Consider the following 27823-nt stretch of genomic DNA (forward strand, 5'->3'; position numbering starts at 1 on the left):
GTGATGCCGTCAGTACTAGCAAGGTAGACAAAGAGAGCCATTTTAACTTGCAGCAGCATTTTTTATTCAGATGAGGCTCTTTACATAAGTAAGACAGTGTTTTAATTGAACCAATAATTAATAAAGGTGTACACTGTTCTACTCTTGCACCCCAGAAAGATAGAACAAGTTAAAGATTTAAAACATATATCTGATGACTGATGTGTATATTATTATTGTGTTATTGCTGTTATTGTGTATATATTTATTTATATTTCTTCATACATTCTTATATAGTTCTATATTGTGTATTTTGTTGTACAGTTATTTTATTTTCAACTTTAATTTATATATTTTATCTTATTCTCCCAGTTAAATTTACCCTTCATTCTAATTTGTGTTGTACAGTTATTTCATTTTTAACCTTAATTTATATTTTATTCCTTCCTAGTTAAATTTACCCTTTTTAATTTTTCATATTTATTTCCTATCTTATTCATAGCCTTTTCCTTTTTTGTTTTCTTTAGGTCACGAGCAGTTGTCCAAGCATTTCACTACATATCGTACTGTGTATGACTGTGTACGTGACAAATAAAATTTGAATTTGAATTTGAATTTTATATCTACTTTTTAAAATAATCTTTGTAAATATCTCCAAAAATCACAGATCTTTTTTTTTTTTTTAAGCAAACAAATAAAACAACTACAAGCCATCTTTGCTAGTTGCTGTGCAACCGTTGATTTAAGGAGCAGATTCTTGAAATCTTTTAACATTCTTTTTTTTTTAAACTTCCCTTATCTTTGGGGTTGGAATGAAAAAGAGGCATAACTCATAAGATGTAAAACAAGCAATTCAATAACACATACTTTATTGTTCCTTGTGGGGAAATTACTCTTTGCATTTAACCCATTCACTCAGTGAAGCAGTGGGCAGCCACCAATCCAGCGCCTGGGGAGCAGGGACTGTAGGGACTGTACCTTGCTCAGGGGTACCTTAGAGTAGTCAGTGGATTCAAACCCCCAACCTTCCAATCATGGGGTGACCACTCTACCTACTGAGCTATCGCTGCCTACTAATGCTGGATTTCATTCACTTTCATGCTCATGTTACATAAAATCCTTCCTTTGTTTCTATTCACTTCATCTGGATTTGTAAACCTGATGTATCCTTTAATCTGTTTTAGAGCCATTGTTTTTCATTGTTTTTGCCACTTGACAGAATATTACTTTAAGAATTATTCATATACATATTTTTAATGGCTGACATGAATAACGCAAAAACTATAAAACAAAATAATAATCTTTTTGTTTTGAATGCTTTTAATGGATAAGTGATATGAAAAATACAGAACTGCGGTGAAATGGGGGTGTTTCAATTCAATTCAATTCAGTTTTGTTTATACAGGGCCAAATCACAACATCAGTTGCCTCAAGGTGCTTTATATTGTAAGGTAGACCCTACGATAATACATACAGAGAAAAACCCAACGATCATATGGCCTCCTATGAGCAAGCACTTTGGCGACAGTGGGAAGGAAAAAATCCCTCTTAACAGGAAGAAATCTCTGGCAGAACCAGGCTCAGGGAGGGAGACAGAAAGACAGAATAAAAGACATGCGGTGGAAAATAGCCAGAGATGAATAACAAGTATGATTTTTCTGCCTTTGATGTCTGACGTATTAATGCAAACTGTATCTTGGTGCTTATTATGCTATTTTTCTTCACACAGTTTGTGAATTTTAGATCGCCAGCAGCTAAACTTTTCCAAGTAGAATTACTGGTCAGCTGAAATGACAATGGGACATACAGACAGTTGCTTGGAAAAATCAGGAAATGCCATGTTCTTAAAGAAAAAAATCTGGCCCTGTTTTATCTGACATTGCAGGGAAATTGTTGTTCCTGTTATTCAAAGGAGTTTAAGAAAAATACATGACTTTCGCCACGCTGGCTTGCTGTGTCGAAACTTTCAGCTACAGTTTCTTCTTTTGCAGGTTTTATGAAATTGATCCACCCACATTTGTGTCCAGGTCAATAATTTAGAACAGCGAAAAGGGGGTAAAGTTTGATTAACTGCTAAATCATACTACTATACTACATATTATGTGAGATCTGGTTAAAGTTAAGAAGCACTTCACAGTGAATCTGAACAGAAGGCTATTTTAGCTCAGGTACCAAGGCAATGATGCGCAAAACAACCCATAACAGACAAATAGTAGAAGTGATAAGCTATTAAGAAATGGTGCTTTCTGTGATTGCTGCCAGTGTTAAACTGCCAGTTGTTCAAGAAAATAGCACGACTATAAAAACTCGTGTTCTACTCTTGCTGAAAACATCAGCTACTTCTAGCCTGCTTGAATGCTGGCAGTCTGTTTCCTTCCCTTGTTGCTGATAAGGGAACCGATTATTTCACATTACAGTGAGGATATGGGAGAAGCTGTTGCCCAGTTGAACAGTAAGCTAGACATGAGGCAGAATTGAAAGGGACTGCATATAACAAAACATGTTTCTTATGCTTTATAAATGTGACGAGGGAACTGTATTTGGAGAAATCCAAGCGATGGACTTATCATCAGAGAGATGCTGTACAAGTTATCTTAGAGAGCTTTATTTTTTAATGCTGGCTGATCAGGGCCTTCGTTTCCTTTCTGAGGCACATGCAAAAAGGTACAAGCTGTGTGGCTTGTCAGTACTTGGTCTTCATCCCTTTTTTCTTACCTAAAAGGATGTCCTAAACTTTGGAGGAGGAGGTACAGATGGCTATTTCCAGAGTGCTGCCTGGTATTCTTTCTATCTTGGGTTGTGGAATGCACAGACGATCTTAAGTATGTGGAAGAAGCTCCTGGTGTGGACCCTTCAGATATACTCCTGTCCAATCAGATTTGTTAGCTCCTAGGCTGCTTTAAGACAGCTTACTGTGGTATTCTGTGGATTTTATGAAGGTAGAAATGTCCTAAAATATTACATTTTTATTACTGTAATGTCTGTAGTATCTTTGTTGGTGCGTTTTATTTCGGGTTTTTTTTTTATTAATTACAGAACAAATGCATCTGGTGATGTTCGTGCAAAATTGCCATCTTCCTCCTCCTCCACTGTCACCTCGGACAACATGAGCTCACCAACCTTTTGTTCAGCCACTGCCATTATGTGGGCTGACTCATTTCGGGTTCCCTGGGGCCAAATACCAAGTGAATTATGCCGTGCAGTAGCAAATGGGAGTAGACTTCTCAACCCCGATCACTGCAAAATGATTTGCGTCCTTGTCGATGAAATGAGGTAGCAAAGCAAAGCACAGTGTTGTGCTGTTGCTCACAAAATAGGACAATTCTACCATCCATTTTTATGAAAAGGAAACTGAGTCTTCTGCCATTTTAATATAATAATAAAATAATATTAGTAGATAAGAATACAAATGTCATCCAAATCTAATTTCTAATTCTAATGAATGTGCTCTGCTTGAATCTGTTACACAAGCAGTGAAAGAGAATTTTAAATAATTAAATAAATATATAAATGTTTTCAATTTTATCTGATCTTTGGTTGATTTCATAACAAAGGATTCAAATTAAGTTCTTCTGGATTTTGGCCAGCATAGGTTCAACTGAGGGGTACTTGGTGGAATTAGAATGGATGTATTTTATTCGGGCCGTCCTATCTGTGGTGTTTTATGTCTCGGTACACACTCACATATTAGATTTGCAGGGACAAGGATGGATCACGCCCAGGTCTCTTGTCTTTCCTTGATTTCTATATTTATTTCATTGACTTCATCTGTGACTAGCATGTATCCACTCTGTGTGGCATTTCTAGCTATTTAATAGGTGTTAGCTCACTAGACTGAGACCAAGCTAGAAGTTTCCTTAGCAGTTAAACTAATGAAAAACCTAAATTAATTTAACAATAAAGAGTTAAAGTCCACTGAGTGCAACAGTTCATGTTTAGCTTAGAGTTTTATGAGGAAAAACCTCAAAGTGATTCCCAGCCAAAACAAGTCCAGCCACTGATATCTCCGTCTTGGCTTGCAGCTCCTGTAAGCGGGAAACCTTGCCTTCATTTTTGTGAGAAGGTGGAGCCAGATCATCCATCTCTTCGACAGTCATTGGTTTAAGACTGTCTTGCTGTCAGTCTGAGTAAGTGCAGTTGACAGCATAAGGCAGAGGCAGTACACCTAAAGTTATTGCTTATATTTGAATTGGTGCTTGTATTTATTGCTTGTAAAGCAGCAACTTGTTATTAAGTTAGATTTCAGCTGCCAGGCGGAAAAAGATGTACTTCACTGTCAGTGCCACGCCAGACTCCAAACAACACTGGTATTTTGTTTAAAAGACAAGTTATATACCTGTATAAATTATCTGTTTATTTTGTTTTTGACTGTGTAACGTACATTTTTAAGAGCAATGCCCTTTTTCTTTATTTTTGCACCATTATTGAATTCCCTATTTCTTATCTGATGGTTGTCTTGTGTGATGTTCCGGTCATGTGCAGCTAAATAGTTTTAATTAGATTTACTGGAATTTTTTATACAGTATTAGTCATTGTTGCATATAATGGGTTCTTTGAAGTGAATGACAACATTCACTTCACATTTATCAAGATATCATACAGGAAAGACATAGCACAGTCTGATAGGAGCTAGCATTCGAGGAGCTAGGCACAAGTCAAGGGGGCACTGAGGAGGCTATTATTCTGAGTCTCGGTGTGAAGTTCCCTCAGCTGTAATGGCAAAGGAAGATACTGATAATTGGCCTGAAAATCCAGATGATGTCATGTTCTTTAAAAGATCTAACCCTCTTTTGTCTGAAGCTGCAGGAAAAATGACTGCTTCTGTCATTCAAACTGAAGAATGTCAGGAAATGTGGAGCCAGGTCGTCTACTTTTATACAGTGATTAGTTTAAAACTCTCCAGCTGTCAGCTGGAGTTAGTGTAGTTGACAGCATAAGGCAGAGGCAGTACACCTAAAGATATTTTGTATTTGTATTTCTTGTTTCTAGCAGTGACTGGTTCTAGCTGATTTTAGCTAGTAGGTTGTGTTAGGAGGTTTTTGCATTTTCTTGTTGATTCGATCAAAGGCCAGTTAGAATTTAAAAAAATATGTTGGTGTTTTATTGAAAAGATAAGCCATATATAGAGAGAACTGACTTGATTTGTTTTACCTGTTTAACTTCCACTTTTTAAGAATAATACCCTTTGTTCTTTTTTTTGTATCTTTATTGTGCCCTCTGTTCCTTCTCAGGTCATTTTGTGTGAATTTCAGATCCTCAGCAACTTTAAATAGATAGACACAAAAGCCATAATCTTGAAGAGAGCAACAAGAATGTGATGTTTGTTTGTTTTTTTTTGGGGGGGGGGGGGGGGGGGGTGTCCTTGACATAGGTGTGTCACAGCAGCATGTTGTACTGATGCACACAACTGGGAGCCCCTAACTCATTACACTTGGGAAGTATAAACCAAGACAGTGTACGCACTCATGAGTTAACAGGACCAAAACCTTTGTATAGAATATTTACCTATTTTTCAGTCTGTCTGTTTATCATGTTTGTACATTTTCCTGATACATAAAATCAAAAATCATTAAGGAACATATGTTTGACATATACTGAAGGGATGCCAGTGAAGTAAACTTAATTAGACCAAATTCTATTAAATTTAACATTTTAATATTTTATATTATCCTTATATAATAAAGTTATATACAATTATAACTTGTACAGGAGCACCTTTGCACTTTATTAATAACACTTTAACTAACACTTTATTTAGCATCAAGAAGTGTGGTGGTTTTCTGTGAGGAGGAAAGAATTATTACTGGGAGCAAATAAGGTCTAGTATTAAGGAAAAGTTAGGCAAATGTGTGTGCAAAGTCTAGAGGTAAAGGTTGGTGCAAAAAGTTGCTGTCAACATGTGATTACTCACCTGTTTTTTCTGTGTCCTCTCCAGGGTGCTTGGGAAAATGTTTCTCTGGGGGTCCAGACAACATTTAAAGGTTCTGGGAGAGGCCATGGGTTAAGGGAGTGTGGGGAATCTCTGTGCACTAGGTTTTTGGTGTTTTTGGCAAAGTGTAAAATATTTAATCATATGAAAATGGTACAATGTATGTATATATTTATTTATTAGAATTGTGTATTGTAGAATGTTTGTGGAAGGTTGGAATTTGGAAAAACTCACCTGACAGTAAAATAATGGTTTAGTCCTTAACAGCGGAGAAGGCTGATAATTGTCGTTAAATATGAGAGTGAATGTTTGTGCTGTGAGAAGGCTTGACATGCCTGTGACTGTCATGGCCTTAGAGCTATATGTGGGCAAATAAATGCCTCTTGCTTCTGCCATACTGTGTCTTGGTCTTCCTCACTGTAAATCCAGCTGCAAACAGCTGCCCTATTACATTACCTAATGCCAGCATTTTGAGCCTGCATATTTTGAGTGTAGCCTAATTTTAAAAGAATCAGTTCAGTTCAGAATTCTACAATATATAGTTTTAATTTCAAAAAACATGTTTAAAAGGTATTGGCATTGTGTAAACTAATGGATAAACAAATTTTTTGAAAAGAAAAAGCAGTCATGTACTTTAGTTTCATTTTCCTTTGAAGATATTTAACAGTGAACGCTTACTGTGTCACGAAACAACATTAAAAGCAAAACCTAAAAACACCAAATGCATTTACCAGCTCATTATCAAGTTAGTAGGAAGTAATTATTTAATTGTATCCATAGGCCTTTAAATGTACGTAGCATCCTTATATCTAACGTCCAGCTTCTTTCTCTAAATTCATTTTCACAGTCTAGAACATTTGTTCACCCAACAGACAGATATGTACACTTGCAAATGTCTGACAAAAAATCAAATATAAAATGGATTCTGCTTCAGCTTCTGAGTGCAAAGATTGCAAAAAGTGCGAATGGTGCAGCTGGAGCTAAAGTTGGTTGGTGTCATGTGTTCTGCCTCATGCATTCTTGAAGCTCCCTTAACTAAACCAGACAGCATTTCCAGTAGTGGGAGAATGTCTGAAGCAGACACACGTTGTGCTACACGTGACAAAAGAAAACTTCAGACAAATCCTGAACTGACTCTCCTGACAGTGGCCAAAATTCTTGTGTGAAAATGGTTTAACTCTGTAATCTGTCTGTCTGTCATGCTTCTATCTCTCAATCATCCCTTTGTCTGTCTGTCATAGAAATAGTGAGACAGGGTTGATTGAGAGACAGAATAAAAAGGTAGAGAGACATGACAGAGAGGCAGAATGGAAAGTAAGCAAAAAGTTTAATGATAAAGTGCTGTTCACAGACGAATAGCAATGAAGTGCTATACAACAAAATAGACTAAAATAATTTTTAAAAAATAGCATGAATCACAAGAAAAATACAAGAAAGTACAGTTAATAGCAGTATAAAAATATTAAAAGCAATTTAAGGCACAGAATAGATGAATTCAAGCAAATACCAATAAGACTCAATAGAAGACCTGTCTTTTTTAAGATTTCAGAGTGAGAAAGCAATATAGTATAAGGTAGGCTTAGTACTCTACAGTATGTCTATTTAGGGCTCAACAATTTCTAATTTTGGGAACCATTGTAAAGAATGTAAAATAGAAGTAATTTGAGATTGCTTACTAGAATATGTCAGTAGTCAGAAGCCATCAGCAAAATAAAAAAAGCAATTTAAATGAAAGAAACAAGAATGGGAAATACATTTTACATCTGAGTTAAAGCTCAGAGAGGAATCAAATATTCCCCTCTGGGCTAAGTTCAACATTCAAGATTTCAAATGCTGAACTTATTAGATGGACAAAAGAACACTTGGAACCAAAATAAGAGTTTATAATGCTGAAGGACTCTTTAGTAGTAGTAGTGTTTGATATATGTTCAGCAGGAATGTTGATATGTCTGATTATCATAATTCTGCCTACTTTCAACGGTAGAAAATTAAAGTCTTAAAGTCCAAGGGAAAATATGCAGCAGAACCAGGTTGCTTATATATTATAATACCATACAATGGGTGAATTTCTAGAATTATAATTATAATCAACTTGATGGAGTAACTAGAGACTGAAAAAGTCAACTGACACAAAAATGTCTATTTTTAAAGTTCTTTGGCAGTTCAACCTCCTCAACTAGAAATCTGTGGTGCAGAGAAAAATGAACACTGTGTTGAATGTAGTTTTAAGAAATCTGAGACGTTCTCATGCTTCTCAGAGAGAAGCATAAAATCTAGTTCCTCTTGACAGAATAAGTCATTCAAAATTAAGAACTTCTTAGCAGCAAAGTAGGCATTAATCACCATCAAATCACTGTTATTTTACCAGAGAGCCACTGGGGTGGTTATAGAAGGAAGGTCTCAGACAGAATCCAGATGGAGAAGTGAGCTGTGCAGAAAATCGGGGTTCCTGCCATGATGAGCAGAAGCTTTCTACACTTTGAGATGTCAGCCTGGAGAGAAAATAGAAGCACAGGCACTAGTTATAGACTAAAAAAATTCAGGGAACAATACCTGTTATTAGAACAGCAGCGAAGCCCAAAAGTCTCTAAAGTCTCTCTGAAGGCAATGAAATGGTTTGAGGAAAATGGCCCTCATCCCCCAGTTCCTCCAGTGGGCTCTCCATAGTGAAGGTGTTATTCTAAAATTATGGTGTCATAGCTATTACAGAGACCTGAATTCCAGCATTGTACTCCTTCTGCCAGCTGCTTAGTTTTCTAAAGAGACACTGTCTCAGCCTGCATGAGCAGCAATTTAATTGCAAACTTTTTTTTTTTTTTTAGCCCTGATTAGTGCTGTTGATTCTGCATTGCAGCAGTGTTCACAGTGGGTGATTTACGTTGCTTAAGCAGTTTATTTAGTTTTTCCGGTACAGATCTGCTGAGCTTTAGTAAGCCTCTTTGATTGCTGAGATCAATAAGCCCTGCGCACTTTTCAGAGTCCAAGAAATAGTTAATTAAATTGTTTAATCTCCATGTCTTTTGAAAGATTTTATCACTATGTGTCGAAAAAGAGCAAAACACCATCTGTTTTTTTAAAATTCTCAATTAGAAGAACACATTTATGTGACGAAAAAAGAAATGAAATAAACCCTTCAAATAGCTTTTATTGTTTTGCATTACCTTCATTTGTATTCATTTAAATACAAGCAGAAACGTAAGATAATAATTAATATTTCATTTTAGATGAAAGTTTGGAGATATGCATAATTTTACAGTCATACTGCTTCCTCTAAAACTGCATCCATGATTTATTTTCTTAGGGCGTCAAGGTCTAACAAGCTGAGGAAGGCTTTCATTCCTGACATGTAACTTATTTATGAAGTTATTTATGGTTGTCTATCATTTATTACAGTGAAAAAGAACAATAGAATTATTTTTCTTGGAATTTGATGAACAGTTGTCTTTAATGTGCATGGATTTTGACTAACAAGCTATTGGTATTTTGTAAATTTTAACCGCACAGCTGTTGGAAAGAACTGAGTTGTATTCTGGATAAATAAGGACTGGTGGATGACAAATGTGATGAAGCCCACTCATAATGCTGCATTTGATCATCTCCAAGATTCTAAATGTATCTAAAATGAAGGCTGATGATGCTCATTCTGATCATCTTTGTGTTTTCTTTCAGATGATTATCTCCAAGCACACAGATGCTCAAACAATTAAAATGTGTACCACTATAAACACCCACTATGTTCTTTATCTTAACTTTCATTTTCAGATCCACACTCCCTTGGGTTTCAGTTAATGACCTTTAACCTTTTCGTTTATTTGAGTTCACATCATACAAATGTGGATGTAGTCTCATGTAAGAAAAACTATTTCACTTTCTGGCTTGCATTCTGATTTTTCGGTTTCCACTACTTAACTGTGATAATGGAAAAAGTTGACATGGTAAATAGCAAATGGACTGGTTCTTAAATAGTGTTTTGCTACTCCACCTGAGCCCTCAAAGCACAGTGACACTTGAGTGTGCTGAATTGTGTTGCAGGTCTTTATCCAGAGTGTTATTGAGGCAGGCCAAGCTTTTACATAGTTTAGGGAACGTCAGCTGTTGAATAACACCTCGTTGCCTTTTAAACTGCTTCAGTTCTTGGTAATATAGATTCAATAAAGTCCACTAGAGTTCAAAGGAAGTCATGTGAGTGAGTGAACTCACTGTCATGTTCAAGAAATCAGTTTGAGATTATTTAAGCTTTGTACACTGATAAGACCACAGTTAGTACACAGTCGTTATAACGGGATGGACATGGTCAGCAACATTACTCAGGCAGGCTGTGTTGTTTAAATGATGTTCACTTGTCACTAAGAGGCCCAACATGTGCCAAAAAATATCTCCACACATTACACCACCATCACCGTACAATCTGAATCTTGCAGAAGAAATGTGGTCTTCTGCTCCTGCTTCAAGGTTTAATGCATTGTGTATTCAGAGAGGTTCTTCTCCATACCTTAGTTGTAATAAGTAGTAATTCAAGGAATCATTTCTCAGTTTTCTCAGAGGTAGAATTATTTTAAGCAATTAGCAGTACATTTTATTAAGAAAAAGAAAAAAGAGTAAAATCGCAAATTTTGCACATCCACTCAGCCCCCTGTAAGTTTAACACTTAAGATTCAGTTTGTCTTGCCAACTGGGAAAAATACACTTAATACTATTTCCCTTTCAGAATGGAGGTTCAAAACAAAAGGGGGGTTTTAAAGGCCCAAGTTGTTTGGGCCTTTAAATGGAGGTTCAAAACAAAAGGGGGGTTTTAAAGGCCCAAGTTGTTTGGGCCTTTAAAACCCCCCTTTTGTTTTGAACCTCCATTCTGAAAGGGAAATAGAAAACTATTTTCTACAGTCATTGGTGCAAACGTAGTGTCCTTTGTGGCTAGTAAACAGATTTAGCACAGCCCTGCACGCTCAGCTATGGGTCTGACGTCACACGTGCGGCTACCAAGCTGTAGTTTACTTTTTATTTGAAAGCTTACAACTTAATATAAACTCATAAGAGCGAATTAAATTAATGCCAGAGACAGAAATTGACTCACAGGACTTCAATAACACCTAGCAAAGAGAGATGCAACCCAAGCTTGCAGATTAGCGTGCAAAGTCCCAGGTGACATCTACACGCTCCGCCCCCTCGAAAGCGAGGGGAGGATGTCGAATGAGAAGGCGCTTTGGGGGGACTCCGTCTGTACACTGAACTTTGCGGGGGGTTCCTGCTGTGGTTAGTTTATTTACAAGCCCAGGTGTTGCTTCGTGTGAGGATTTCTTTCGGTCCACATGGCCGTGTTGTCGTTAAAGCTCGCCTGCCGCTTTGCGGACGACCCGTTTTCAGTGTCGGTATCATCAGTTGGTCGATGTTTGCTGTCAGTGTAACTCACGGATAGTGGTACAGTTGCTTCGGGCTGTTTTTAACGGTATGCTGGAAATACTAAAGAGAAAGACGATTTTTTTAAATTTATTTATTTATAAGCTATCTTCAAGCACTTAGTGTAAGCTTGCTGATTTGTTTAGTACAAATAACTCTTTGTGATGCATCGGCTGTAGCGATAACCGTTAAACTTGTGTCATGATTACAGGCTACGGGCTAGCCTTAACTTCACCAGTGCATCTCCGCGGTGAGCTAGTTTCAAACGCGAAACTGTAGGACTTGCTACCTCTTCTCGGCCGCTCACTTTGTAACACCATGTTGTTTAAAAGACAACGAACAAGTAGACGGTTCCCTCAACCAACCACGAGGCGATAAACACGCTTGTAACGGCATCATTTAGGTAAGTCTAATGACAGTCCAATGGACAGTCCGTATTAGCTTACACAAGTCTTGTTTTAGCTGTGAAATGACGTGACAACAATAGAAATTGTTTCCAGTATGTGTGCCTATAGAGCCCTTATTTTCAAAGATGTGAATTGGTCTTCATCTGTGAGGCAGAGGAGGCCATGCTTTCCAACAACACCCTCCACAGTCATAACATGCCGTGAGAGTCACTGTACCGTGAATAAGGATGATAAGACCTTTGTGCACCATAGGAATGTTCTTTATTGCATAATACAAACAGAAATTGGAATTTTTAGCTACTCTGGAGCACTGCTGCTTGTCAAGTGTCTCACAGCCTGTTGGGTACCTAAATAGTTAATGCTTAAAGGGAAATCTGGCTTCCTTGAGATTTACCATTGAGATACCTTGCTCATGGACATGCCAGGAATTAAGGGTAACTGAAGATGACTCATAGATGATCTTAAAGTTACATGCAGCAGACAAGGGTGTAAATTCAAGCAGGGTTTTTATAAGCGACCGTGCAGTGGAGCCTTCAAATTCATATTTTTATACCTCGACTGTAGTTGCTGACAGTTCAAGTCTTTACCATGAGGTGTGTGTGTGTGTGTGCCATTTTAGGCTGTGATCTATAACAGGCCAGACAGTGTAAAGCGCCGTGGCATCAGCGCCAGTACACATTAGGATAAGGCGTGACCGATTGCCCTTAGTGTAAGCGAGATGAACATCAGTCTGGTTTGTCCGGTGTTAGGGTGGGGTCACGCACACACAAACACGAACGCACATGCTGATCCATGAGTGTGTACGTTGGACACCTGTTGGCTAGGATCCTGGAGCGCCACCTTGGCTGAGGGTGTGTTTACAATCTGATTCCACTCTACAACAGCTGAACGTCTGCTGAAGAGTGGACCACCCAAACTGCTGTGTCTCTTTGGCCTGCCTTAACTGTCAGCGTCAGTGTATTTTGTAATGTGGCTGTTTGTGAAATCACACATTTGTCCCACTACCCTGGGAGTAGCAGTCATTCCAAGACACCATAGCGCTCTTGAAGTGCAACCTCGAGGGTGACAGGGTCGTAAAATGCTGAAAAATCACTATGTACAGCACAGATAAGTGTTATTTATACAGTAATACCAGAAATCACAGGTGGAGGATGAAGACGTAAGCGTTAAGCAAGATGAGCCCTACACAACTCCTTATACTTTAAGACATGAGCTGTTTCCAGTCCTGTCTGCTGTGGGTGTTATACTTAGTCCACATCTCTGGTTTTCTGACATTTATGCTCAACCACATTGTGCAGGTTTTCATGTGTGTTCCTCATAGAGCCAAGGAACTTGATTTGACTTTGACTTTTCTCTGATCCTCTTTGCCCTCTTCTCTCGCTGTATGTGGCCTGTCATTAGAGCTATACTTAGCCACGCTTATCAGTTCTGTTATTCCCTCGGTAAGACTGCAGATGTTTACAGGATTGGAATAGCTCCATACGTAGTAAAGTGTTGACACAGAATCTCTGATGGATAAACACAGAGTCCTTGGAGTTAAAGTGTCCTTCAAAGATCAGCAAGGCCCTTTTAGGCATCTTTAGGGAAAGCTTTTGAAAGTATGAAAAGACAACGTCGAAATACTGAGAGAATAAGAATGAACGATCATATGGCTGAGTTGGGAGATAAATCCTAATTTTGCATGCACTAGAAGGTAATGTGCTGGAAATTTCTTGTGTAGGTTGATATTTTCTCTTCTATAAAGCATCAGTAAATAAAATCAGTAAAGTGTTTGGGAGTGGTTCAGTTGGTTGAAGAGCCCTTGTGTTCTTTTTCTCCAAAAATTGTATTTAACCAGGCATAATTATGAACACAGTGCAGGGCGTTGACAGCAGATGTGTGTAATTGCTGGCTGGATGATGTCATAATATTATTAAGATATTGACTTAAAATGGAAGTGGTATGTTTTACAGCAGACAGATCCATGTGGCATATGTGGAAAAGCAAAGGCTGTGTTTAGAGTGGTCGGTTCATGTGTTTCAGTGAGTCAGTGTGACAAAGTGCCACACTTTGCTTTCTATGACATAAAAACAAAACAAAAAACATTGTTATAACTTTTAACCTACTAAATGTGTATACTGTACATTCATTACAAGTTTAACAAAACACAGAATATGCTGTTTTGTTTGTAGCATGATCCTGGTGTCAGGATGACAGAGAAAACAACAGAACTGCATAAATTAACATTTCTGGTGTTTATCTTTTGAATAATATCAGAGTTTATGGAAAATCAGCATGTAAAAAAATAGTTAGACAGTTTTCTAAGCTTTTTTTAAGCATGTTTGGTATTTGTCTCTGTTGACATGTGCTACGTTCATCTACAGCCCCCCCTAAAAAGTCCTGCTGACCTGCCAAGTACAATAATTACTGAATAAATTTAAAAAAATGAATGAATTATTGTTAAATTTTGCTCATTTGGTTATGTGGGACACACAAGTAACTTTTAACATAATAGTTCCTGGAAACAAATGAGCTTATGTGTGTGAGCCATGGAAAAGTGAGTGACAAACTGAAACCACATGAATACCAAACAAATCAAAATCTGAATATTTGAATGAATTGTGCATGGATTGTATGGCCTTCCTTTAGTTACTCTCAGTTTGGCATCAGGTGATGTAATCGATTTTAACTTTCACTACAACAGGTCGTGCGATCACTCTCCTTCAAACTCTTAAGTCTCCTTCGGTAATCCTTCAAGGCTTTGAGTCATGTGATATAGAGTGGTTATGTCCCCAGGATCAGACACCGGCCATGTGCTGAGGATTGTGGACTCTGTTATGAGGTTGAACATTTGCTCTCTGCCTGCCTCCACAATCACTGCTGAGTCATTCTCAATTACCATATGGGACTGGCTGTAATTTGCAAGCATCTGCTGAAAATGGGTGTTATTCTCAGACACGATGGCTTATTTCCAGAGCAGTGCCCATTTCATGAAAGCTGCCCGAGTGTTTCTGTACTCATGTTACTGCACCAGTTTCATTTGGTACATCGTCCCTTTTTAGCCTTTAAGCAGTGCCATATCATGTCACTCTTAAACTTTTATTTCCCTAGGGAAACTTTCACTTTATAAGTAGTATTATTTTACATAGTGCATTTCCTTTTCTGGATCTGATGGTTGTGTAATTGTGAGATCTGACTCATTACTCATACCCTCCTTAAAGGGAAAAAGAAATGCAGTTCTAAATGTCAGCCTCGGCAATTACCTGCACAGACATGAATGTGATATTCAGATACTCTTGTTTGCGTGGCAGGCACAGCCGCAATAGCATCATCTTACTTGAGCAGATAATGGATTTCATTGTGCTGTGGTGCCTTTCTGTTTTTCAAAGAAAATTACACAGCAGGGGGACATAGAAGTACGAGTATCCATTCACTTTATTCCACAAAGCTCCTGAGGTGAATGGAAATGTTTCTCTATTATCTCAGGACTCTTTTAGATTGGTTCCCCTCTAGTTGACTTAATATTTACAGACGATGAGAAAATGGACACAAAGCATTTTGCGAACGTTAACTGCCAGCAGTGGCCGCATTTGATATGTGGATGCTTTGTTCTACCTGGTTTTACAGAGACTGTTTGATAACTACTAAATAAAAATGTGCTGTCTAAAGAAAAAAAGTAGTGATTGGGAGAAGTGTTTGTTGAGACAGCCAGCCTGATAGAGTGAGTAGAAAAGGAGGCGGCACAGGAAAGAGGGAAGTGGGTCATAGAGGAAGCTGACCTAATAGCATTGTACCATCCATTCACGGGATAAATCCAATAGGAACAACTATTAAAAGCTTACTGTTTAGACGTATGTCTCATCTTTGCGACCTTTCTGTTGGCTGTCATGGAAAACATTGCTTTATTTTTTAAAAGCCACAGTTCTCTCCTATCTTGATTTCTTTCTGCTATGTATGTCCCATGAGGGTTAGTAAGGAAGAGGTTAGAGGTGGTATAGGGTACAGCAGGCCTGTTTGCATCTACAAAATGTGCTTTTTGTGCTTATTCTCTCAGCAAAGTGGTGCATGAGTCAGAGTTGTTTTTGCTCTTTGCTCTTTTGTGTACAATGAGAATCCCCTTCTTCCACAAGATAGCGTAGCTGTGCCAAACATTATGTATACAGCAAATAAAGTCTAGTGCCAGGAAGTAACATTGTAAAGTGTGTATGCCCTGTGTTCTTTGTTAATTTTCTAGCAAGCTTACTTGAGACAGATGAAGAGAATACTCTGTTCATATGTCATGTGGGTAGCAGCATATCCACTTCACTTCACATCATCAGCCTTCGCCCCTTGTGTGGGTGAAGGCTCAGTTTACTGAGGAACAGGTTTTTTTTAGGTGGGATTCTTCTAACTGACTGTTCCAGTCAACGACTCCATGGGGGAGGCCCTAAGATAAGCTGGAAATTTTGAGAACCCATGTCTGTTTTAAGAGTTGTTGATAAAGTAAAGAGTGTTATGCCATTGCTCTGATATCATCCAGAGAATAACATGGGCTAAATCACCTAAATTGGCCATAGGTGTGGATGTTAGTGTAAATGGTTACGTGTCTCTCTGTGTTGGCTGGCGACCTGTTCAGGGTGTACCCCACCTCTTGTTCAATGGCAGCTGGGATAGGCTACAGACCATCAGCAACCCTGAATTGGATAAATGAAAGAAAAAAAAATTAATGAATGGGTTAGAAAAAACAACTACAACCTTTAAGTTATCAAATGTGTGTCATATCTAGTAATTAAGGCCTCAGTACACAGGTGTACTGACCAGTCTGTATCACCCTTGCTTGGAAGAAATGTTTACCGGTTCTTCACCTGGATGGTGAGTGGTTTCTGGAGGTTGCTAGCTGTCACAAGGTGAAATCAGTTTCAAAGGAGGTACTGCACCAAAAATATCTTTGTGATGGCTTTGGTTGCTAGCAGATTGCCACGTTGGGCCATAGTTTGCATTAAAGTTTATCTGCAGACACATGCCATTTGCTGTCCGGAGCTGCGTTAAAACTTGAAAAAATGCACCAGAAACCAGAAATGGAGAATGTTTACTTTAAAAGTACAGGTTGTGCTTGGTGGATTGTGCAGATTGTGTGTATTTACAGACAAGTCAGCATCTTCCATGCAATCTAATGTGACCACAGCAACCTGCTAGCAACCAAAGCAAGGAGGAGGTTTTCAGAGCAGCACTGGATACCTGTTTATGACTAATTTCGTGCTGGTGATTTCACATATGCCTTGTACCAGCAGAAAAATCCAGGTTAGGATTAATCTAGAGGGATAGTGTTAGTCAAGTGCAACGCTAAATTGCACTGAAACCCTCCGGGGTTTATCGTAGGTGTAAATACGTCCCTGACAGAAACCCCTCACTGTGCAGTGACTTCATTTGAGCCACATTTTTACTCGTTTATGACTAAATTGAAACTGCAGGTCGCCCAGTGGTATAGTTATTCAGTGCCTAGCTTGTGTGACCACACAGTAATATGGTTTTATGTTGACTTACTTCAAAAACCAGCCTCTGACTGCTTTTGAACAGCTCTAATGACCTCGCTGACAATGACTGACATCTGCGCTGTTGCTTGGTGACACTTATCAGCCGTTCTCACCCTTGTGGCCAATCATAAGTTGGGAATTAAATGGGGCTGTCAGCTGCACTGCAGTGTTCTCACAGGATGGTTCAAGTGAAGGTCATGTAAGGAGGGAGGGAGAAGACAGAGAAATGTCCCTCTATGCATGTCAAACGTATATACCAAACCTCGAATATACAGCTTGGTGTTGGTAGAATGGGAGAGCTGACATCTGTCCTGTGATGATAGAGAACATAATTAGAGTTATATAAGTGCCACCAAGACTTCCACACCTCAGAAAGGGGTGTTTTTGTAAAGGATGACTCAGGGTAGATTATGAGAACTTTTCAAAAGGTGTCTCTGTGTGTCGTGACTAGTCAGCAGTATGACTCAGTTTGGTTCAGACTTTCTTTGGCAGTGTGATGGTTGAATGTTTAAAATATATCCCAAATCAGTGTCGCATCACAACAGTATCCTCAACTGCCATTCAGCCTTAATAGAAAGTATTTTTGGCTCAAAATAGCTTGACAGTTATCTACTTTGCACCTCTGGTGTAATTACATACAGGCAGAGCAGCTGATTTATATTGAGCCATCTGGCAAAAGCGTTGAGTGAAACAAAGTAAAACCTTATTTATGCTTTAGAAATCCTGTATGTTAGCCTCCAGTTCTGCTGCTGTTATAATGACCATTGCTTTAGACTCCATGCTGGGACTTATCAAGGCATGTGAGATCACAGACACAACAGGATGAAGTGGCAGTGCTCGAATGGTTTTACTGCCAGCACTTAACAGAAATGGTTGACTGAATGGAACCAGTATGCTGTGTTGACCATGAAATGAGTGGAAGTAAATTGAATTCACAGTGGAGCTTTACAAGAGCCACAGTATATTTCTCTTTACTGGAGGCAGGATCTGTTTCCTTGATTATTCCCTCTGGTGATCTCATGATAGCATAGGGCAGCATTCTGTAAATTGCTTCTTCAGCTTGTAGATAAGCCTTCCTGTGTTGGGGGCGATTATGTGACTTTGGTCTTTTTAACATATTGCGGATCATATTTTTGGTGTGTTTTCTCTCCTCTGCTCTCCTCTCCTTTCACAGCACACTGAGTAGGATCCCTAAAAGATTCCCCATCAAATATTAACGCCCTCATAAAGGCTCTGTTCTCTCCACCCACACACCCATCAGCGCTCGCGCCACACACGTCACTTTACACGCATACTCAGGCACACATGCAAAGACAGAGCAGGGCAGCATACAGCTCAACCTTTGAAGGGTGTCTTCCTTTTCCTGTGCTCTACTTTCTTTTGCTGCTACCTTACTTTCAGTTTAGATGATGGAGGAAACAAAGTGTAGATCCACTTGACTGCATTTATTTCTCCCCTTGTTGATTAATTTGGGGATAAAAATGATGAACAACTCAACATAAATTCACCAAGTTAAGGTAATAGTTTTTAATCTACTTTTCTGTGATGCACATTAGGGAATAGATTAGATGAGTCTCACTGAAAGATGCACTGATGTGATGATGTGATTTTGTCTTTGCTTGTTGTGGTCTAGCTGTAGATCTCAGTGCCGTGGCTTGCCACACCTTATCTTGCTCCCCTCTCTTGCACTCACTGTTTCCTCTGTTGCACTCTGTCATTTGATCTGCCACGTTTTAGTATAGAACATTACCAAATTCTCAGTGCTTTGTCATTGGATTAGCATCCTTTAACATCAGTGCAGCTCTTCCCAGTATTGCTTTCACTCAATACACATTAGTCTAGCGCCAGCGTTACTTTCAACCCTGTCTCATTCTATTAGCCTTCTCTAATGGCACTCTGTTAATCTCTTCAGGGACACAGCTATGACCCACAACTGCTCTGTCCAGATGACTGGCCTAGTTATTACTCCAGTGAGACTCTAGACTCAGTCAATATATGCAAATGAGGTTGCACTTTGGTTTTGATTCAGTGCTGTGTGAAGTTGCTTAGGCTGTGCATTTTCGTTTTTAAAATGTAATTTAGTTGGTTGACACAGTTCCTAAATGACTGAGTTGATGGTAAAACTGCTTTAAGATAGAGGTTGAATGGGCATGGCTGGGGTGGCCCATACACTTCAGAGCTTTATTCTCACACAGTAGAGCAGGCTGGATGACATACTGTGCTCTTCAGACAGGGATAATGTGTCAGTTGAGTTATGGAAAGTAGTGTAGTAGGCTACAGATTTGTTTATTTTTATGATGTTATTGTTTTTGTTCAGTCCCACATGAGGTAATATAGTTGTTGCTTTCAACCCCTTCAACTTAAACACTGCTTAAAATGTGCCACTTTGAAAAATGACCTAACAGTATTTTCGTTAGAAAGACAGAAAATGAAAATGAATCTCGTGACTTTGGATTGTAAGGTTAGTGCATGAGTACAATTAGTAAAAATATTGATAAGAATCCCACCAGAAACATTACATCTTCCTTGACATCCCTTATGCTGTAGTATACTTATTGCAGAGTTTGAATAAAATCAAAAAAAACTTCTCATCCCTTAAATTATTAAGTCTGCTGATGGAAAGCTAGAAGAGGAAAAAAAAGATGGATGTAGCTTGACGTACTGCTCTCTAGAGAGATGGTATGGAGGCTTTGTAATGATAGGGAACTATGAGCACTGGGAGTTAGGGACAGATTAGCTATGGGGATAAACAGCAGGAATGGGGGATTTACTGTGTGTAGTAGAGCACCTCCATTCATGCGTAGCCCCAATGACCCAATAGATCATCGCTCCAGGCTGTCGCATCCTATCTGCATCCATCCTGTTACTCCTGAAGAATGCATCTTTCTAGTTTGGGTGCATGTGTGCGCATCAAAAGTGAAAGCTTTGCCAGAAGAGAAATGAACGACCTTACTAATCCAGATCAAAATTTTCAGCCTTCCTGCTCCTCTGTCGGGTGCTTTCTGCATGGCTGTCCTCTGAGTTTGAATTGAAGGAAGGCCAAATACCCTGACTGTCACTATGAAATAAAGTGCACCATCCCTCTGGGACAGAGAGGAAGAAAAGATGTCATGTCACTTTACTGTTCATTTCACACACAGGGATCACTGGATGCTAAGCTATCTGTCCAGCAGAGGATCTCTCTGTAGGAAAAGTGTGCCTCGAGTCTCGTCCTTCTGTTTCTCCCATTCTAATTGCACTTACGTGAATGTCCCTGTCTTTTCTAGTTTAAGCTTACTCCTGTCAACCCTTCTTCTGCTTGCTTTTGCATATCACAGATAATTTATTATAATGATATAATGATGCTTTGGACATCGAGATGAACATAATCTTTTACAGCTTCACTCTGTAAACCCAATATTTTGCTTTCCCGTGACATCATTTTTCAGTTCAGGGAGGGATGCTAATAATCCTGACAGCTGGACTATTCCTGGGCTATTTTACTATTGGAATCACATAAGAACCATATAGTTATTGTTCAGACCTCATACTTGATTTCAGCAAAGGGATATTTACTTTTTTACCAGTACTTGGCTGTGGGGGAGGGGCAAGTCTCCAGATATGAGCGTTTGACAGATGGTCTGCACGGTTTACTGCGCTACTTCTGAATGTGTGTCAGTCAGTTAGGATTTTGTTTATTTGTGGCTTTGTTGTGCTGACCTTTGTCTTTGTACTTTTTATTGGAATAGAGCCGGTTGGGAAGGCTATTCTGTGCATAGAAATTAGTAAAAGGCCATTCACTTTGAAATTATTCAGCCAACAAAAACGGGGTTATTGTATATTTTAAAGTATAGAAAAATTTATATAGACAATACCCATCTGAATGCTAACTCGTACAAGGCCTTGATGATAGGACATTATTTGCCTGTTGATTTGTAGTTATTTAAATGTTTTAAGGTCACTTGTTTGAATTTTTTGATACACTTGCCTTGCGGTTAATAAAAGGTCAAAACCTCAACGGTGTTATTTTTCCTTGCTGCATCTCTATAAACAGGCAGCAGCTTACTGATTATAACTTTCAGTGGCTGAGTGATGGGTGAGACGACCCAGATGAACAAGTATTTGCCACATTTGCTGTGTGATTTTGCTGCTATGTGGTAGTGACTTGCCACTGTAGATATGAATGAAACTGGAAATGTTGTGAGGCCACTGACAGTTGCAAAAACCCTTAGTCTAATCACCACCCATTAAACACAGACAGGCGTAGTCACTACCCCCTCCAGGGCAAAGAGGCTTTGGTTGCCCTGCCTGCACATGCTGACCTGATTTTTTTTTTTTCATCTGTGTGTAAGTGTGTGCATTTTGCATCTAAACACATGTGTGTTTGTGAAACAGATTAGGAAGGCGGCATTGCCAGACACTTCCGTGGCAGAGTCTGTTTGAGCACGTGTTCCTGTATAGGAATGTGGGACACTGTAGCAGAGAGGTTTTTCCAAGCTAGGAGATCCATATTGTGACTCAGCACACCCCCTCCACCTCTTCAGAGTTGATTGAATTATTGCTCCCGTAAGTGTGTTTGTAGCTGTGTGACAGTTTGTCAGGGGATCCACTCATGGGTACTTCCTGATCTGCCACAAAGTTACAACACAATAAGCTTTTCTTGAACGATAACTTGTAATTTTTAAATAACATTTGGTGTAACAGTAGGTTTTTTTTTTCTGTTGGCACTTAGTTTTGGTAACTGCTTTGTTTCCTTACACAGATTGTTTGCTTTCTGCTAACTACACCAGCCATCTGGGTATCACCAACTTTTCAATTTGTAGTATTCCCTAGCCAGATGGATATAACATACAGGTACACCACCAACACATGTACACTTGTCACATGGGTGATTGAAACTGAATGAATCAAACAATGAGCCAGAGGGAACAGGCTTGTATTTTCCCTTCATTGGCTTTAATACTGTATATCCTCCATTCACTATTCATTATGTTGGCCACCTTCCCAGCTCTGGTTTCCCCCTGTCCCACAGGCAGTGTCTACCAATTTACCCACTTTTTCTTTCCTTTTCTTTCTTTTTTTTTCATTGGCGAGACAGTTTGGAAGCAAATTCTCCAAAACCAGTGCCAGGTGCAGGGCTATTCATCTGTAAACCTCTAAAAAAAATTAAAGCTCACTCTATGAACTTGTTATTAATCTTAATACATTTACTTAATCTCAGTAGTTTATATCTAAGAATTATCTAAGACATTCACAAATGTTTCCAGCAGAGTTCAGTGAAGAGACGTCAGATTTACCATGTGGGATTCAAATTTGTGGTTATGAGACAGCTGAAAGGGCAGAGCCTTTTTGTTTCCCGAGGGTCTGCATGCACACACCAAGACAAACTTGGCGTGACAAAGTTTCAGGTCCCCATGCGTGCCAGATTAATTCCTAATTCCACTCACAGTAAACAGTCTATGAAAAGAAGATTGCAACCGTTGCGACAGGTGGAAAGGAATATCTTTAGCACTATTACTGGATAATTACAAGATAATTATAATAGCATTGCTGATGAGAACACGCAATTGCATGTGTGTGCTTGTGCATCTGAGTGCATTTGCTAGTTGCAGTATCTTAACTGCGTTTGGCATTCTGCTTTCTGGGTTGGGCTTTCATTAGTAGGCTTTGATGTCACTCACAGGAAAAGATGCTCTGTTATAATAACAACTCCAAGTGGGATAAGCATTAGAAAAGTATCAAAACAATTAGTGACTATACAGATCTGTTAGATAGTGCAACATGGTTTTCAGCTGAATAGGTTATTACACTGAACATCACAGATCCACTGCAGGTTTGTGTTGATGACAAGAAAAACACACGAAAGTCAAATTAACATATTTTGTAATTATATAAATAACCAAGAGTTCACTGATACTGATTTCTGACATTATTTAAAAAAATAAAAGTAGTTTTTTTTTTTTTTGAATGACAGATAATAAGAATTGCGGGGGAGGGGTGTGATTTGTTTTTCTTTTATTTAGACAGTTTGTTTTGATATTTAGACAGCAGCATGGATATAAAAATAAGAATTATTAAAAGACTAGTGATTAATTCAAATGTTTTACCGTGTGATACTTTATCACTAAGTAAAGTTATGGACACTCTAATCACATGTTATTCTGTTTTTATGTCAATTTTCTTTTTTCTCAGCTGTGGAAAATTCCATGCCGCTCCATGCCTTGGTTGGCATCTAATGGAAGAAAAAGCATCCATCAGGTCTGCCATGGTATCCAGACTGCCTAAGTTCAGTGGACGGTCCTCAACTAGTGGCGCCAGTGCCCTTTCTAATGGTTCTGCACATCCAGCCACCCCTACGCAAGATGGCAAGGTTACTCCATCAGCAACACGCCCAAATGGTGTGATCCAGGCGTCACCCTTTTCCCTAAAATTGAAGAGAGATGAGGGGGTAAACCCCTCTAGTCCATCCATTCCCACTGCCCCTGAGGATGAAAGTGAAGACAAGGCTCAGACACAGCTTCCCTCTGTGATCAAGGAAGTAAAGAATGGCTCTCCAGCAACACCTAAGATGGGCAGATCAGGCTCTTTGATGGTGGCTGTCTCAAGCCCAAAGGCTATTCAAAAGCAATCCTCAAAGATGACTCCCAAAGTTGGGACCAAGTTAGGGCAGAGCCCCATGAATGGAAGTTCTAAAACAGGTAGTAATAGTGCAAGCATTCCTACTCAGACAGGGTTGGAGTCTCGGCTTGTGCGACCAAGGTTAGGCTCTAGCTCTACCAGAAGCAACTCTCAAGACAGCCTATCCCAGTCCAGTGAGAGCCTGAAGATTGTAGCACTGGACAACATGGTTCGTTCAAATAGTTTCACTCACTTTAAACAGATTCCCTCGCCCACCAGTGAGCCTATGATACGGTCTTTCTCTTTTAATCGGGCTGTGGAACTAGCCAAGCCTCTGGCCAACACTCAGCTGCGGCCTCCTCGGAGTAGTTTTGTCAAACCCCCTCAACTGAGTAATGGAAGAGTGGGTTTAGGACTGCATGGCAGCCTTGGAGGTTTAGGTGGTTTAGGTGGGGTTGGAGGACTTCAGTACAACAAAAATTCATCAGTTGCGTCCTCTCTGCCTGGCCCTTTGATCACTACGACACCAACTACTCCTCGTACTTTAAGGAAGGCTCTGCTCCCCAGTAGTGTGTTGACCAAGTCAATGGCTAGCAGTGGGGTGTCGTTGTGCTACAAATTGCCCCGAACTGGGCAGGCTAAACAGCAGAAGTCTCTTTTACCAGGTAACATTAAGGAGGATATCAGCTCTTCAACTGCCTCTGATTGTGTAGGTCTACTGGAGAATGAATCAACCTACAAGGCTGACAAAGTCGAATCTCAAAGTGAAAGTGACAAAAGCTCTGGGAATGCAGAAGGAAAAGGAGGAGAAAGCGGTGGCCAAACAGCAGCCGAGACCCTGGAAGACATGTCCTTATCTTCTGCTTCATCTATAGAGAGAGGTGACATCAGTGAAGAGTTTCTAGATGACTTCGACAGTGTGGGAGATGTTTTCAGTGATGGGGACATGCCTGACAACAGAAAAGCTGCCAGTGATGCCCAGCTAGACAGTCTCCTAAATGAGACCAGTGACTGGGAGTCTGTGGATCTGACTGGTAAAATTCACCCTTTGGAAAGCAAATTCAAATAGATACAGTGCTATCCTTTGTGGTGTTTGTTCAGCCTTTTGTCTATGTGGTTGCAGGTCATAAGGAAGAAAGTCCTATGCAGGAGTCCCAAGGATCACTGATGCTATCTCCAGAGCAGACTGATGCCCCCCAGATTTCATCTGTGGAGCTGTCACCCTCCAACAGCTCTGGTGGAACCTACATGTGGGATGAAGAGGGGCTTGAGCCCCTTGGGGGGCCTGTGGCTCATCGGTTAGACAGCTATGATGACTCAGAGCTGAACAGCATAGTAAGTCCTCATTTCACCTTTAACTAGTTTTTACATAAAAATGTAAAAACCCCACAATTCGTTTTTTCAGTTGACTCTACTCTGATTGTGATTTAAAAAAATATGAAATTTAAATTATTTTAAGCAACTAATTAACAGTAAATTAAGGAATAGTTTGATATCCATATTTCTGAAGAATAAGTAATCAATTATGTGTGTTAAAAGTAAGCGTTCTTCTTCTGCCAATCTTCCCCTCCTTGCCTTTAAGTCAACTGGCAGATAGCTCAGTAGCATTTTTTAGAAAATGAAAGAGGTGGAGAGCAGCCAAAACCCTTTAGCGATTATGTGGTTACTCGGGCTAAAAACCTCGGAGAACACTTAGAGCTTCTGCTTTAGCTGATTGAAAGTTGGCAAAGAATAGGCTTGTGTGACTGAGAACTGGATTTTTTCCAAGTAAGAAGGAGAGAGTTGAAGGAAATGTAAAGGTTTTGAGCCTTTAAGCATGACCTGCTACACATTAAAGAAATGGTCTGTTAACATTTCTGTGGCTTCTGCAGACAAGAATTCAAGCATCTTGCAGACCTCAAAGGGCTTTTGATTTTTTCTACCAAGAAATGGAAGACTAAAATATACCCAATGTAATGTATGCAGTGTTAATTTCAAGAGCCAAGTCTACGTTTAGTTCTGTCTTGTCTAAAAATACGGTGTATATACTTTATGCCCTACTTGTAGATTATGCTGCCTTCATGGTGCCAAAGTTCAGTAGTCAGTTTCACTTTTAAATAGTTCTTCTTTTTATATTTATACATTAATGGCCAGAACAAAAAAAAAATTCAAAATTTTCTAGTTTTCAGTCAGCTCTCTCTGCCCGTCTCATGCCAAGGCTTCGTTCTGTCTCAAAGGAAAACTAACCTGCTCACCAGCCGTGTAGTATTAGAATTTTCTGGCCTTGCTTTGATTCTCTATATTTTGGTACCCAAGCACCTGATCTCAGGAATGCATAAAGAGCTTAAAATGAGCTGGATTAGAAATTTTATAATACGCTTTGTGTGTTTACTACTTTCATTATGTGACACAACCTTCAAGGCACTGAAAGTGCCACATGTTTATCTCACAGTAATGGATTAGGAGTGAATACAAAAGCAAAAAAGCACTACTGGTTTTGTGTATGTACAGGATGTGCCTGTATTTGTTCAGTGCTGTGATCATTACAAGCACATGTGCATTAGACATGTGTATGTGATCAGGAGTCAGTCAGTATATCTGTGTATGCAGATGAGTGTGTTTGAGTGCATTTCTCTAATAGATTAGTTCAACTGTTATCATGATGGAGACTTCTTGAAAAAGCAAAGGCTCGATAAAAGTCCATCTATAATATGAACAGCATATCGGAGCATGACATGTGCATTTGGTCATCTTGTGGTCCACGTCAACCTGTTTATTGGCCTGTTTATTTAAAACATATATGTTCATTAGTACTCAGAAATATCACAAGTACAACAAATGATTCTCTGAAATATAAATAAAAACAAAATGTGTTGTTTTTCACAATTTCAATTTCAACAATTTTGAAGTCTTATATTTAATTGAAAATAATAAAAATAGACAACAAATATTAAAACTAAGAAGATTATTTTTTTTTGTTTCTTTTTAAATGAATGCCCTTTTCCCCCCAAAAAATAAACTTTAAAGACACATGCAAAGCACTGTAAAATGACAAAGATTTTCCTTCACACCTTTTTAAAAATGTGTTCCTAGCATGATATTCAAACAAGCAGGGAGCATTTTATTCAAGCAGTCATATTTTAAGTTTCAGTATTGATAAGTTGTTTTTGTTGAATCTTGAGTCATATAAAGCACAGGTGTCGAACTCCAGGCCTCGAGGGCCGGTGTCCTGCAGGTTTTAGATGTGTCCTTGAACCAACACAGCTGATTTAAATGGCTAAATTACCTCCTCAACATGTCTTGAAGTTCTCCAGAGGCCTGGTAATGAACTGATCACTTGATTCAGGTGTGTTGACCCAGGGTGATATCTAAAACCTGCGGGACACCGGCCCTCGAGGCCTGGAGTTCGACACCCCTGATATAAAGGGTCACGTGGCAATAACATTTAGGCATGTAGACATGGGGAGAAACACTTTTTATATTCAGATAATCTTAAACTTGTTTCTTGGACATGACAGTGAGTTCATGCCAAGAAGTCATCAGATCTTACACTAATAGAGTAAAATAAAAATCCACTTTGATTCCATTCTGTCATTGAACTGCTAGATGATGCATCTCTGGATGTGACTGGACACTGGATAGATGTTACGATGCTGATGCATTGACTTTCACTGAGTATTTAATAAAGCTCAACAACCCAGACGTTTGTAGAGGAATTCCTTCATGCAGTATCCATTTCTTTTGAAGAACTAGTGTGGTCAGTGAAGAGGGCAGTGGTGATATTGCGTGTTGTATGATTTGAATGAGAGAGCAGAAGCTAGATGAGAGAAATGCAGTTAAAAAAAGAAAAAAAGGTAATAAGTAGGACCAAAAAGAAAGAGAGAGAGGGAAACTTAGTGGGTGACTGCTGGTGTGTGAAAATTAACTCTATGGGGAATCTGCCTTTGAGATATTTAACTGAGCTATTTGATTAGAGGAAATGAGCCCATTTACTGTAATTGGATGCAGTTACCTTTCTCTAACCCACTCCTTTTTTCTACCGTTTC

General features: G+C 39.1%; 1 protein-coding gene across 6 annotated transcripts in view; it reads left to right on the forward strand.

The window, feature by feature from the left end:
• Nucleotides 1-11056: 11056 nt before the first annotated feature.
• The window catches only part of ccser2a (coiled-coil serine-rich protein 2a), a 50023-nt gene continuing 33256 nt past the window's right edge, over nucleotides 11057-27823 (forward strand). The window contains exons 1-5 of one of the 6 annotated variants that reach the window (XM_026189304.2): nucleotides 11067-11351; nucleotides 11514-11705; nucleotides 21943-22034; nucleotides 23373-24832; nucleotides 24922-25133. In XM_026189304.2, the coding sequence (XP_026045089.1) occupies nucleotides 22018-22034; nucleotides 23373-24832; nucleotides 24922-25133 (1689 nt within the window). In that variant the 5' untranslated portion in view covers nucleotides 11067-11351; nucleotides 11514-11705; nucleotides 21943-22017. Of the gene's footprint in view, nucleotides 11706-18527; nucleotides 18719-21942; nucleotides 22035-23372; nucleotides 24833-24921; nucleotides 25134-27823 lie in introns of those variants that run through there. The other 5 variants (XM_080288037.1, XM_026189307.2, XM_026189302.2 and 2 more) reach the window with 5 other exon arrangements.

The sequence above is a fragment of the Astatotilapia calliptera genome, chromosome 13 (assembly GCF_964374335.1).
Source record: "Astatotilapia calliptera chromosome 13, fAstCal68.1, whole genome shotgun sequence".
Classification (NCBI taxonomy): domain Eukaryota; kingdom Metazoa; phylum Chordata; class Actinopteri; order Cichliformes; family Cichlidae; genus Astatotilapia; species Astatotilapia calliptera.